General features: G+C 45.2%; 1 protein-coding gene across 1 annotated transcript in view; it reads right to left on the bottom strand.

The window, feature by feature from the left end:
- Positions 1 to 13,375, bottom strand: part of LOC124805402 (dipeptidase 1-like) — a 224,904-nt gene that overhangs the window by 178,086 nt on the left and 33,443 nt on the right. The window contains exon 2 of the mRNA XM_047265964.1: positions 6,968 to 7,124. Coding sequence (XP_047121920.1) covers positions 6,968 to 7,124 — 157 coding nt within the window. The remainder of the gene's footprint in view (positions 1 to 6,967; positions 7,125 to 13,375) is intronic.

The raw sequence follows: 13,375 nt of genomic DNA, 5'->3' as shown, positions 1-13,375 counted from the left end.
CAGCGGAAGTGCTTAAACAGAAGAATGTTCCTGGAGCAACTCTGCAGCAATTCTGGACATGTGGGGTGTCCCATTGTCCTGGTAGAATTGCCCAACGTTGTCGGAACGCACGATGGACGTGAATGCATGCAGGTGATCAGACAGGATGCTTACGTACGTGTCACCTGTCAGAGTAGTATCTAGACGTATCAGGGGTCCCATATCATTCCAACTGCACACACCCCACACCATTACAGAACATTCACCAACTTGAACAGTCCCCTGCTGACATGCAGGGTCCATGGAGTCATGAGGTCGTCTTCATATCCGTAGACGCCCATACGCTCGATAGAATTTGAAACGAGACTCGCCCGACCAGGCAACATATTTCCGGTCATCAACAGTACAATGTCGCTGTTTACGGGCGCAGGTCATGGACTGTACGGCTGATCCCGGCGGAGGTTCAAGTCCTCCGTCGGGCATGGGTGTGTGTGTGTGTGTGTTTGTCCTTAGGATAATTTAGGTTAAGTAGTGTGTAAGCTGAGGGACTGATGACCTTAGCAGTTCAGTCCCATAAGATTTCACACACATTTGAAATTTTTTTTCGGGCGCAGCCGAGGCGTAAGGCTTTGTGTCGTGCAGTCATCAAGGTTACACATATCGAGGATGTTTCATTGATGCCCCAGCACTGAAATCTGCAGCAATTTGCGGAAGTGCTGCACTTCTGTCACGTTGAAGGATTGTCTTCCATTGTCGTTGGTCCCGTTCTTGTAGGATCTTTATTCGGTCGCAGCGATGTCCGTGATTTGATGTTTTACCGGATTCCTGATATTCACGGTACACTCGTGAAATCGTCGTACGGGAAAATCCCCATGTCATCACTTCCTCGAAGACGCCGTGTCCCATTGCTCGTGGGCCGACTACAGCACCATGTTCAAATTCACTTAACTCTTGATAACCTGCCGTTGTAGCAGCAGTAACGCATCTAACAACTGCACCACACATGTTGTCTAGGGACAGTTGACTTCCGCAGTTTGGTCCCATAGTAACTTACCACAAATATCCGATTTCTACATGTTGTCTTATGTAGGCGTTGCCGAGCGCAGTGCCGTTTTCGGTCTGTTTACTTACCTCTGTTTTTGAATACGCATGCCTATACCAGTTTATTTGGCGCTTCACACCTGCACACCATTAAAATTACATTACTGTAGGCTTATAAAATGATGATGCGTAAGTAGTGATCTTGCTGTTTGGCTGAAGGACCAAGTTCTACCAAAAACCCAAATGTAAATCTTTGGACCAGAGTAATGAGCGATCACTTTGAGGTATATACCAGGATTTAAAAAAGTATTTTACCCTAAAGTCATTCTGACGTTACACGTTGTGTCAGTATCGTCTTCTGGCCATAGCTAAACATTCTGAAGAATGTTATGTTTTGTTTAATAAACTAGACACGGAGAACTGCAAACACTTCTTGAAATAGGTCGCAGTCACTCGCAATTTACTGTTTCATAATTTGAATAGTATTGGAAGACACAAAAATGCTCTGACAAGGTTCTGCAAGTGTGAAGAGAAACAGTCAGTTGTTGCTAAACATCTCACGTGGAACGAGGACTTACAGCGGGGGGCCAGGCATCAGTGCCCTTGGTGATGCATCGTCTTACGATATCCACAATTATTCTACGCATGCGCAGCCTGCAGGCAAAGACAGTGACAAAGTAACAACAGGTGAGCTGCTTCAAGGTGTTACCTCGAATCATAAGGATCATCCCAAGTCTCTAAGGGTGACACTTGACCGTCCCGTTACATACAGAGCATACCTTGATAATGTTGTTGTTGTGGTCTTCAGTTCAGAGACCGGTTTGATGCAGCTCTCCATGCTATTCTATCCTGTGCAAGCTTCTTCATCTCCCAGTACCTACTGCAATCTACATCCTTCTGAATCTGTTTAGTGTATTCATCTCTTGGTCTGCCTCTACGATTTTTACCCTCCACGCTGCCCACCAATACTAAATTGGTGATTCCTTGATGCCTCAGAATATGCCCTACCAGCCGATCCCTTCTTCTAGTCGTGCCGGAAATTTCTCTTCTTTCCAATTCTATTCAATACCTCCTCATTAGTTAAAGTGATCTACCCACCTAATCTTCAGCATTCTTCTGTAGCACCTTGATAATAACACAGTCAAAATATCACCTCGTAATAACGTAAACCAGAAGCTCTGTGAAACTACATGTGGAGCAACGATTGAAATTCTTCGTATCTCATCACTGGCTCTAGTATTCTCCGCTGCTGAATATTGTGGCACAGTCTTAATCAAGAGTTGTCGTTTCAAGCTGGTTGATAGAAGAGTTGATCACTACCATGAGATTGATCTCTTGGACCATCAAATCCACGCATACATATTGTGTTCCGGTGATGTGTAAGTTGTTACCTCTGGAGATGCGTAAAGAAGAGGGTCTCCTATATGAATTTAGAAATGATAGTGGAAAATCCATGACCACCAGTCCACGAAGATCTCCCACAATCAAACAGCAGACGTTTAGCGTCCGTTATACTGACAGGCCTGCCTCTCGTGGCAGCTAGCGGTCAATTCCGCATTACCTAGGCGTGTCAGGATACACTTTAACTGACGTTGTAGCTTGTTGCACGGGGCGGCCCATACACATGCACAGGCACCACAGATCCGTATACTATACCATACGATTTAGAACAGAGCCATTTGTGCAACATGGCGTTACTCTTTGCCCATTAATCTTCATCACACTCAGAAGATACATACTCACGGGCATGAAGGGAGCAGAAAGAGGAAACCTAGGTGTCCTTTTTTTACATACTAGCTGAATACGTGACGTTGCCAATGTGACGCTAGAACGCAGTCCTTGCTATGAATTTTTTCACTTACTTAACACATGAAACTGTATACCATGTATTGTCTAGTGTAAATACACTCCTGGAAATTGAAATAAGAACACCGTGAATTCATTGTCCCAGGAAGGGGAAACTTTATTGACACATTCCTGGGGTCAGATACGTCACATGATCACACTGACAGAACCACAGGCACATAGACACAGGCAACAGAGCATGCACAATGTCGGCACTAGTACAGTGTATATCCACCTTTCGCAGCAATGCAGGCTGCTATTCTCCCATGGAGACGATCGTAGAGATGCTGGATGTAGTCCTGTGGAACGGCTTGCCATGCCATTTCCACCTGGCGCCTTAGTTGGACCAGCGTTCGTGCTGGACGTGCAGACCGCGTGAGACGACGCTTCATCCAGTCCCAAACATGCTCAATGGGGGACAGATCCGGAGATCTTGCTGGCCAGGGTAGTTGACTTACACCTTCTAGAGCACGTTGGGTGGCACGGGATACATGCGGACGTGCATTGTCCTGTTGGAACAGCAAGTTCCCTTGCCGGTCTAGGAATGGTAGAACGATGGGTTCGATGACGGTTTGGATGTACCGTGCACTATTCAGTGTCCCCTCGACGATCACCAGTGGTGTACGGCCAGTGTAGGAGATCGCTCCCCACACCATGATGCCGAGTGTTGGCCCTGTGTGCCTCGGTCGTATGCAGTCCTGATTGTGGCGCTCACCTGCACGGCGCCAAACACGCATACGACCATCATTGGCACCGAGGCAGAAGCGACTCTCATCGCTGAAGACGACACGTCTCCATTCGTCCCTCCATTCACGCCTGTCGCGACACCACTGGAGGCGGGCTGCACGATGTTGGGGCATGAGCGGAAGACGGCCTAACGGTGTGCGGGACCGTAGCCCAGCTTCATGGAGACGGTTGCGAATGGTCCTCGCCGATACCCCAGGAGCAACAGTGTCCCTAATTTGCTGGGAAGTGGCGGTGCGGTCCCCTACGGCACTGCGTAGGATCCTACGGTCTTGGCGTGCATCCGTGCGTCGCTGCGGTCCGGTCCCAGGTCGACGGGCACATGCACCTTCCGCCGACCACTGGCGACAACATCGATGTACTGTGGAGACCTCACGCTCCACGTGTTGAGCAATTCGGCGGTACGTCCACCCGGCCTCCCGCATGCCCACTATACGCCCTCGCTCAAAGTCCGTCAACTGCACATACGGTTCACGTCCACGCCGTCGCGGCATGCTACCAGTGTTAAAGACTGCGATGGAGCTCCGTATGCCACGGCAAACTGGCTGACACTGACGGCGGCGGTGCACAAATGCTGCGCAGCTAGCGCCATTCGACGGCCAACACCGCGGTTCCTGGTGTGTCCGCTGTGCCGTGCGTGTGGTCATTGCTTGTACAGCTCTCTCGCAGTGTCCGGAGCAAGTATGGTGGGTCTGACACACTGGTGTCAATGTGTTCTTTTTTCCATTTCCAGGAGTGTTTGTATTATAAATACTACGTTTAAATAATGTAACATTTAACACTGGCAAGTCAGGGCATATTTAGTTAACGTTGAAGTCAGAGAGATTGTTTTGTCGTGCTGCTGGGCGCGGGAGCGCGCCAGCGGGCAGTCGTAGCAGTGACGCCGTGCTCGGAGTAAGACGTACAGTCGAGTGCTGCTAGTCCTAGCTGTGTTACATCTAACGGCTAGTGTGTGGATCTAAGTACGACGGGAAAGTAATGGTCGGCATATCTGGAAGCATGGCCGGGCAAGTTATTATGGATTAATGGGCATAGTGCTGAAGAAACTAAGGCTTAAATATGAAGCGCACTGTGAGCCCAAGTCGCAACAGTAAAATCCCGCTGCCACATTGTTTCGCCGCCGAGGACTTCCGTCGATCCACCGACAACGAGGGAAGTAAGATCTACGTAATTTTCGTAGGATAAAATTGTAGAAGGCTTGCCAGTAACTGTGCTTTCCTCTGAAGTTGAACAATTAATAACAAGCACTTTATAATCGAAGTGTTGCAGTTAAATTCCACCCGACAATAACACCAAGTAGGTTCCTTCCGATCCTTAGCTACTGAACCGGGTGTCACGCCATTATCAAGAGAAAATATGGTAATTATCAAATTATTTGCATAGACGGTGAAGAGTAAATTTCAGACTGTTTTGAACGATTGGTTATCGTAGTTAATTGTTGCACTTAATAAGCTTAAGCCAACAGTAATAACTTAATAATAGACTGAAGTAATAAATTTGATTATTAAGATTTATTTCAATGCATATTCAGCTGAAGTTAGTTCAAGGATATTTCATGAAACTATAAAGCTTATTCCACCTGACAATCGCCCAATTAATGAATTATTATCATTCAAAACATAGTTAATCAATTATTGGCAATATATTTCATTATCAGTAGATTAAACTGTGTAAAGTACATAGTTTTAAAGACAGAATGACAGTCTGTTATTCAAAATCTCGACAGATAATTATCTGTGTTGTCAGCATTGCACTTAGCTGACAAATTATGAACACAATAATTATCAAAATACTTACTGAAAGTTAACCGTTAAGGTTTAAGTGTAGTTAGATTGTTATGACATTATTTTATATGTCATTATTTTATATGAGCCTGACACAGCACTTACGTAAAAGTTCCCGTTCCACCTGCTGCGCTACAAATTGGTAAACTTTAATTTTGACACAATTATTCACGTACTTAACAGTAATGTCGCTCATCAGTTGAGCTGGCGACCGATTTTTTAATGCTTTTACAATACATTTCTTTCGGCAAAATTTCCACTCGCAAAATTTATTTCCAAATTATTTCCATTCTTTCATTTACCGATCGTTATTGAATGAAATTACTCATTCAGTAACGATCACGTTATAACGTCTCCTGTTTCCCGCGGAATAATCATTATTTACTTCGGATTCGGATGCCTTATCCCGACACGGGTCAAAATTCATAATTCACGGTCATTGTTAACTTGTAATTTAGCAAATCCCGGGAAGCAGGGAGGAGTTACAACTGGGTGTGTACTTATTCCAATTGATCCATATACGGTACTCCTTCCTCCTCTCCCTGTCCATGCTCTTCTCTCCCCCCCTCCATCCATCTCCTCCTACACTCTACTCTCTGTCCATCTGCTCTTCCTTCTATCTGCTCCTCCTCCCTCTGTCCATTCTGCTCCTTCCTCCTCTGTCCATCTCCTCCTCTCCCCTCTGTCAATCTCCTCCTCAGCTCCATAAATCCATCTCCTCCTCAGTCTCTCTCTGTCCATTCTTTCTCTCCACGTCCTCCCTCCCCCTTGTCTCTCCATGTTATCACCCCTATCCCAATGGGAGCTGTAGATGTATCAATTTTGGTTCGCCAGGATTTAGGCTGAAACTCACATGGAAGTACAGAGGAAACTACATCTGCCGGCCGTTGTGGCCTTGCGGTTCTAGGCGCTTCAATTTGGAACCGCGTGACCGCTACGGTCGCAGGTTCGAATCCAGCCTCGAGCATGGATGTGTATGATGTCCTTAGGTTAGTTAGCTTTAAGTAGTTCTAAGTTATAGGGGACCGATGACCACAGATGTTAAGTCCCACAGTGATCAGAGCCATTTGAACACGAAATTCGGAGTTCGGGTTAAATAAAAACACGACAGTGAAGCAATCTATTTTTGGAAGAGAAGAAAATAGAGAATGTGAATAACTTTACATATCTTTGTTGTTTTGCGGCACGTAATGGAAGTGCCTAATGGCTCAAATTGCTCTGATCACTGTGCCACTTAACTTCTGAGGTCATCAGTCGCCTAGAACTTAGAACTACTTTATCCGAACTAACCTAGGGACATCACACACATCCATTCCCGAGGCAGGATTCCAACCTGCGACCGTAGCGGTCGACCGGCTCCAGACTGTAGCGCCTAGAACCGCTCAGCCACTTCGGCCGGCATGGAAGTGTCACTCTTGATATTCTGAGCGGGGTAACCAAAGGCTCCAAGTTCTCCAATCTTGCGCAAGAACCTGTGATTGCCAAAATTGTGAAATGACGATGTATTCGGTACCACTGGCGGCAGCCATTCACGTGACGATTGTGTTGTGCAACGGCGGGCGGCGTGCGCTCACCTGGGCTGCGACCATCCCCTGGCGGAGGCGCGGCAGGTCGGTGTGCGACCAGGCGCTGTGGGACCAGGGTGGCACTGCGCGCAGGTCCTCGTGGAAGGGAAAGTCGCGCAGCTGGTTCTTCAGGAACTTGCGGATGTTCCACGGAAGGTCGTTGTGTCTGAAAAACACCCATAACACACTCACTGCTTTCGTAGCTTCTCCTCGAGGTTCTGAAGCTATGTGATACGCTAGTCTTGATGATGAAAGCAACGCATAGGAAAAATCAAGACAGTCTCGTACGATATGTCAATTTAGAAAAAAAAAATGGTGCAACATCTTTCAAATCCTCAGGAAAATAGGTACAAACTAAAGAAAAAGATCTATAATACCCACCATCAGATGGTTCAAATGGCTCTGAGCACTATGGGACTTAACATCTGAGGTCATCAGTATCCTAGAACTTAGAACTACTTAAACCTGACTAACCTAATGACATCACACACATCCATGCCCGAGGTAGGATTCGAGCCTGCGACCGTAGCGGTCACGCGGTTCCAGACTGAAGCGCCTGGACAGCACGGCCACACCGGCCGGCCTACTCAGCGTCCAGTGACATAATGTGACCACCCGTCAAAAGTCTGAAGAGCTACGAGGGCAGTTCAATAAGTAATGCCACAAATTTTTTTTCTGAAACAGGGGTTGTTTTATTCAGCATTGAAATACACCAGGTTATTTCCCAATCTTTTAGCTCCACAACACTATTTTTCAACGTAATCTCCATTCAATGCTACGGCCTTATGCCACCTTGAAATGAGGGCCTGTATGCCTGCACGGTACCATTCCACTGGTCGATGTCGGAGCCAACGTCGTACTGCATCAATAACTTCTTCATCATCCGCATAGTGCCTCCCACGGATTGCGTCCTTCATTGGGCCAAACATATGGAAATCCGACGGTGCGAGATCGGGGCTGTGGGGTGCATGAGGAAGAACAGTCCACTGAAGTTTTGTGAGCTCCTCTCGGGTACGAAGACTTGTGTGAGGTCTTGCGTTGTCATGAAGAAGGAGAAGTTCGTTCAGATTTTTGTGCCTACGAACACGCTGAAGTCGTTTCTTCAATTTCTGAAGAGTAGCACAATACACTTCAGAGTTGATCGTTTGACTATGGGGAAGGACATCGAACAGAATAACCTCTTCAGCGTCCCAGAAGACTGTAACCATGACTTTACCGGCTGAGGGTATGGCTTTAAACTTTTTCTTGGTAGGGGAGTGGGTGTGGCGCCACTCCATTGATTGCCGTTTTGTTTCAGGTTCGAAGTGATGAACCCATGTTTCATCGCCTGTAACAATCTTTGACAAGAAATTGTCACCCTCAGCCACATGACGAGCAAGCAATTCCGCACAGATGGTTCTCCTTTGCTCTTTATGGTGTTCGGTTAGACAACGAGGGACCCAGCGGGAACAAACCTTTGAATATCCCAACTGGTGAACAATTGTGACAGCACTACCAACAGAGATGTCAAGTTGAGCACTGAGTTGTTTGATGGTGATCCGTCGATCATCTCGAACGAGTGTGTTCGCACGCTCCGCCATTGCAGGAGTCACAGCTGTGCACGGCCAGCCCGCACGCGGGAGATCAGACAGTCTTGCTTGACCTTGCGGCGATGATGACACACGCTTTGCCAAACGACTCACCGTGCCTTTGTCCACTGCCAGATCACCGTAGACATTCTGCAAGCGCCTATGAATATCTGAGATGGCCTGGTTTTCCGCCAAAAGAAACTCGATCACTGCCCGTTGTTTGCAACGCACATCCATTACAGACGCCATTTTAACAGCTCCGTACAGCGCTGCCACCTGTCAGAAGTGAATGAAACTATACGAGACGAAGCGGGAATGTTTGAAAATATTCCACAAGAAATTTGCGGTTTTTTCAACCAAAAGTGGCCGAGAAAAAAAATGTGTTGCATTACTTATTGAACTGCCCTCGTACCTATTACAGCGGGGCCGGTTCTGACACGTGCAGGAAGAGACTCCACAGAGGTTCTGGAAGTTACCGACAGGGATGTGGAGCCGCTCCGACTCGAGTGCCTCGGCCAGCTTCGCTAGGTTTCTCGGCTGTGAATCCACAGCACGAACGGCCCGATCGAGATGGTCTCACAGATCCTCGATTCGGTTTAAATCCGGGGAGTTTGGTGGCCAGAGGAGCACACTAAAGTCATCCTGGCGCTCTTCTAATCACGCACGCACAATGCGTGTTGTGTGACACGTCTCATCGCGCTGCCGGTAGATGCCATCGTGTCAAGGAGAAACAAACTGCTTGTGGGGGTGGGCACGATGCACAGTGATAGAAGCATGCTTGTGTTGATTTACTGTGCCTTCTAGATTGACAAGATCACCCGAGGTATGCCACAAAAAAAACTTCCCACACCATAACGCACCCTCATCAAGCCTGGACCCTTCCGAAAATTGTTGCAGGGTCTACAGACGTTTCTTTCCGATGACCAATAAAAGGAGAGCCACCTCAAAATGACATCTGTCGCGGCTCACTATACGTCCAGTTGAGGTACTGCTGTGCAAATCCCGGCCTTCGTGGCCGGTGAACAGCAGTCAGCAGGGCGGCGTGAACCAGGCACCTTCCACGGATGCTCATATATACAGCAACATTCGCTGTATGGTTATTGAGGGGACTTTGTTGGTAGCCGTTCAGTTCATCTGGGTGGCCTTTTTTTTTTGTCACCAGTCTTTTGTTGACTGGTTTGATGCTGCCCGCCACGACTTTCTCTCCTGTGCTAACCACTTCATCTCAGACTAGCACTTGCAACCTAACTACTCAATTATTTGCTGAATGTATTTCAGTCTACATCTACATTCATACCCCGCAAGCCACCCAACGGTGTGTGGCGAAGGGCACTTTACGTGCCACTGTCATTACCTTCCTTTCCTGTTCCAGTCGCGTGTGGTTCGCGGGAAGAACGACTGCCGGAAAGCCTCCGTGCACACAAGAATCTCTCTATTTCTTTTTTAATTATTTATTGTTCCGTGGGACCAAATTAAGGAGAAGTCTCCATGGTCATGGAACGAGTCAATACATGAAATTATAACACGATATTAGAAACAGATAAAATGAAATATAAAAAAACATATTCAGGTGACAAGTCGTAAGTTTAAATGAAGAAAATCAACAATGTAACACTGGAATTTGCGTAATTTTTTAGCTCTTCCAGGAGCTCCTCGACAGAATAGGAGTGAGCCATGAGGAAACTCTTCAGTTTAGACTTAAAAGAGTTTGGGCTACTGCTAAGATTTTTGAGTTCTTGTGGTAGCTTATTGAAAATGGATGCAGCAGAATACTGCACTCCTTTCTGCACAAGAGTCAAGGAAGTGCATTCTACATGCAGATTTAATTTCTGCCTAGTATTAACTGAGTGAAAGCTGCTAACTCTTGGGAATAGGCTAATATTGCTAACAACAAACGACATTAAAGAAAATATATACTGTGAGGGCAATGTCAGAATTCCCAGATTTTTGAATAGGGGTCGACAAGAGGTTCTCGAACTTACACCACATATAGCTCGAACAGCCCGTTTTTGAGCCAAAAATACCCTTTTTGAATCAGAGGAATTACCCCAAAATATAATACCATACGACATATGCGTATGTAAATATGCGAAGTAGACTACTTTTCGTGTTGAAGTGTCACTTATTTCAGATACTGTTCTAATGGTAAATAAAGCAGCATTTAGCTTCTGAACAAGATCCTGGACATGGGCTTTCCACAACAGCTTACTATCTATCCGAACGCCTAGGAACTTGAACTGTTCCGTCTCGCTTATAATATGCCTATTCTGTCTGATCAAAATATCGGTGCTTGTTGAATTGTGAGTTAGAAACTGTAAAAACTGAGTCTTACTGTGATTTAGCATCAAATTGTTTTCCACAAGCCACGAACTTATTTCATGAACTACATTATTTGTTACTGTTTCAATATTACGCACAAGCTCCTTCACTATCAAGCTGGTGTAATCAGCAAACAGAAATATTCTTATATCACCTGTAATACTAGAAGGCATATCATTTATATAAATAAGAAACAGCAGTGGAACCAGCACCGACCCTTGGGGAACGCCCACTTAACAGTGCCTCATTGGGACTGAACATCAAAGCCTTCGTTAAATCAAAGAAAACACCTAGCGTTCGCAACCTTTTATTTAATCCGTCCAAAACCTCACAGAGAAAAGAGAATATAGCATTTTCAGTTGTTAAACCATTTCTAAAACCAAACTGAACATTTGACAGCAAATGATGTGAATTTAAATGCTCCAGTAACCTCGTATATACAACCTTCTCGATAACTTTAGCAAACACCGATGGCATAGAAATAGGTCTAAAATTGTCAACATTATCAATGTCTCCCTTTTTATAAAGTGGCTTCACTACCGAGTACTTTAATCGGTCAGGAAACCGACCACTCCTAAAGGAAAAGTTACAGATATGGCTGAGAACTGGGCTAACATACATAGAACAATACTTCAGTGTTCTGCTAGATACCCCATCATATCCATGAGAGTTCTTGGTCTTTAGTGATTTAATTATTAACTCAATCTCCCTCTTGTCAGTATCATGGAGGAGCATTTCAGGTAACAGTCTCGGAACACTTTTTTCTAAGAGCGCTATATGATTCCCTGTTGGGACAAGGTTTCTATTTAGTTCACCTGCTATATTCAGAAAGTGATTATTAAATACTGTACATATATGCGACTTATCAGTAACACGGACATTCCACTACGCACTGATTCTATATCCTCGACCTGTCTCTGCAGACCAGCAACTTCCTTTACGACTGACCATATGGTTTTAATTTTATCCTGAGACTTAGCTATTCTATCTGCATACCACATACTTTTTGCCTTCCTAATAACATTTTTAAGCACCTTACAATACTGTTTGTAATGGGCTGCTGCATTTAGATTTTGACTGTTTCTAACGTTTTGATATAATTGCCACTTTGTTCTACAAGATATTCTTATCCCTCTAGTCAGCCACCCAGGCTGCCTGTTTGTGCTAGTACCCTGTTTTAAACGTTCTAACGGAAAGAAACTTTCAAAGAGCATGAGAAAAGTCTTGAGATAAGCAGTATATTTATCGTCTACTGTATCGGCGCTATAAACATCTTGCCACTCTTGTTCCTTGATAAAGTTTACAAAGGTCTCTACAGCAACTGGATCAGCTTTCCTGAACAGCTGATGACTATATTTAACACGTGTTGCAGCACTAAAACCTTTTAGAGTTAAAATTTGTACATCATGATCTGAAAGGCCATTCACCTTTTTGCTAACAGAATGCCCTTCTAGTAATGAGGAATGAACAAAAATGTTGTCTATGGTTCTTCTACTGTTCCCTTGCACTCTCGTTCGAAAGAATACGGTTTGCATAAGATTATATGAATTAAAGAGATCTACCAGCATCCTCTTCCTTGCACAATCACTTATACAATTAATATTGTAGTCACCACATATAACTAACTTTTTGTATTTCCTATAAAGTGAACCAAGAACCTCCTCTAGCTTTAGCAAAAATGTTGTGAAATCGGAGTCTGGGGATCTATAAATAACAACAGTTATAAGTTTAGCTCCGTTAAATTTAACCACACCTGCACAACACTCAAACACCTTTTCAGTGCAGTACTTTGAAACATCAATTGACTCAAATGGGATGCCGTTTTTCACATACATGGCTACTCCCCCACACCGCCAAGAGCTTTTACATTCGTTATCTCCACGGGAAGTATAAGTAGGGGGAAGCAATTTATTCGATACCTCATCCAGAAACGCACCCTCTCGAAACCTGGACAGCAAGCTACACCGCGATGCAGAGCGCCTCTCTTGCAGAGTCTGCCACTTGAGTTTGCTAAACATCTCCGTAACGCTATCACGCTTACCAAATAACCCGGTGACGAAACGCGCCGCTCTTCTTTGGATCTTCTCCTCTATCAACCCGACCTGGTATGGATCCCACACTGACGAGCAATACTCGAGTATAGGTCGAACGAGTGTTTTGTAAACCACTTCCATTGTTGATGGACTACATTTTCTAAGAACTCTCCCAATGAATCTCAACCTGGCACCCGCCTCACCAACAATTAATTTTATATGTTCATTCCACTTCAAATCCGTTCCGTACTCATACTCCCAGATATTTTACAGAAGTAAGTGCTACCAGTGTTTGTTCCGCTATGATATAATCATACAATAAAGGATCCTTCTTTCTATGTATTCCCAATACATTAGATTTGTCTATGTTAAGGGTCAGTTGCCACTATCTGCACCAAGTGTCGACCCTCTGCAAATCTTCCTGCATTTCGCTGCAATTTTCTAATGCTGCAACGTCTCTGTATACTACAGCATCATCTGCGAAAAGCCGCATGGAA

The sequence above is a fragment of the Schistocerca piceifrons genome, chromosome 7, assembly GCF_021461385.2.
Source record: "Schistocerca piceifrons isolate TAMUIC-IGC-003096 chromosome 7, iqSchPice1.1, whole genome shotgun sequence".
NCBI classification, from domain to species: Eukaryota; Metazoa; Arthropoda; class Insecta; order Orthoptera; family Acrididae; genus Schistocerca; species Schistocerca piceifrons.
This window is presented reverse-complemented; position numbering and strand designations above follow the sequence as displayed.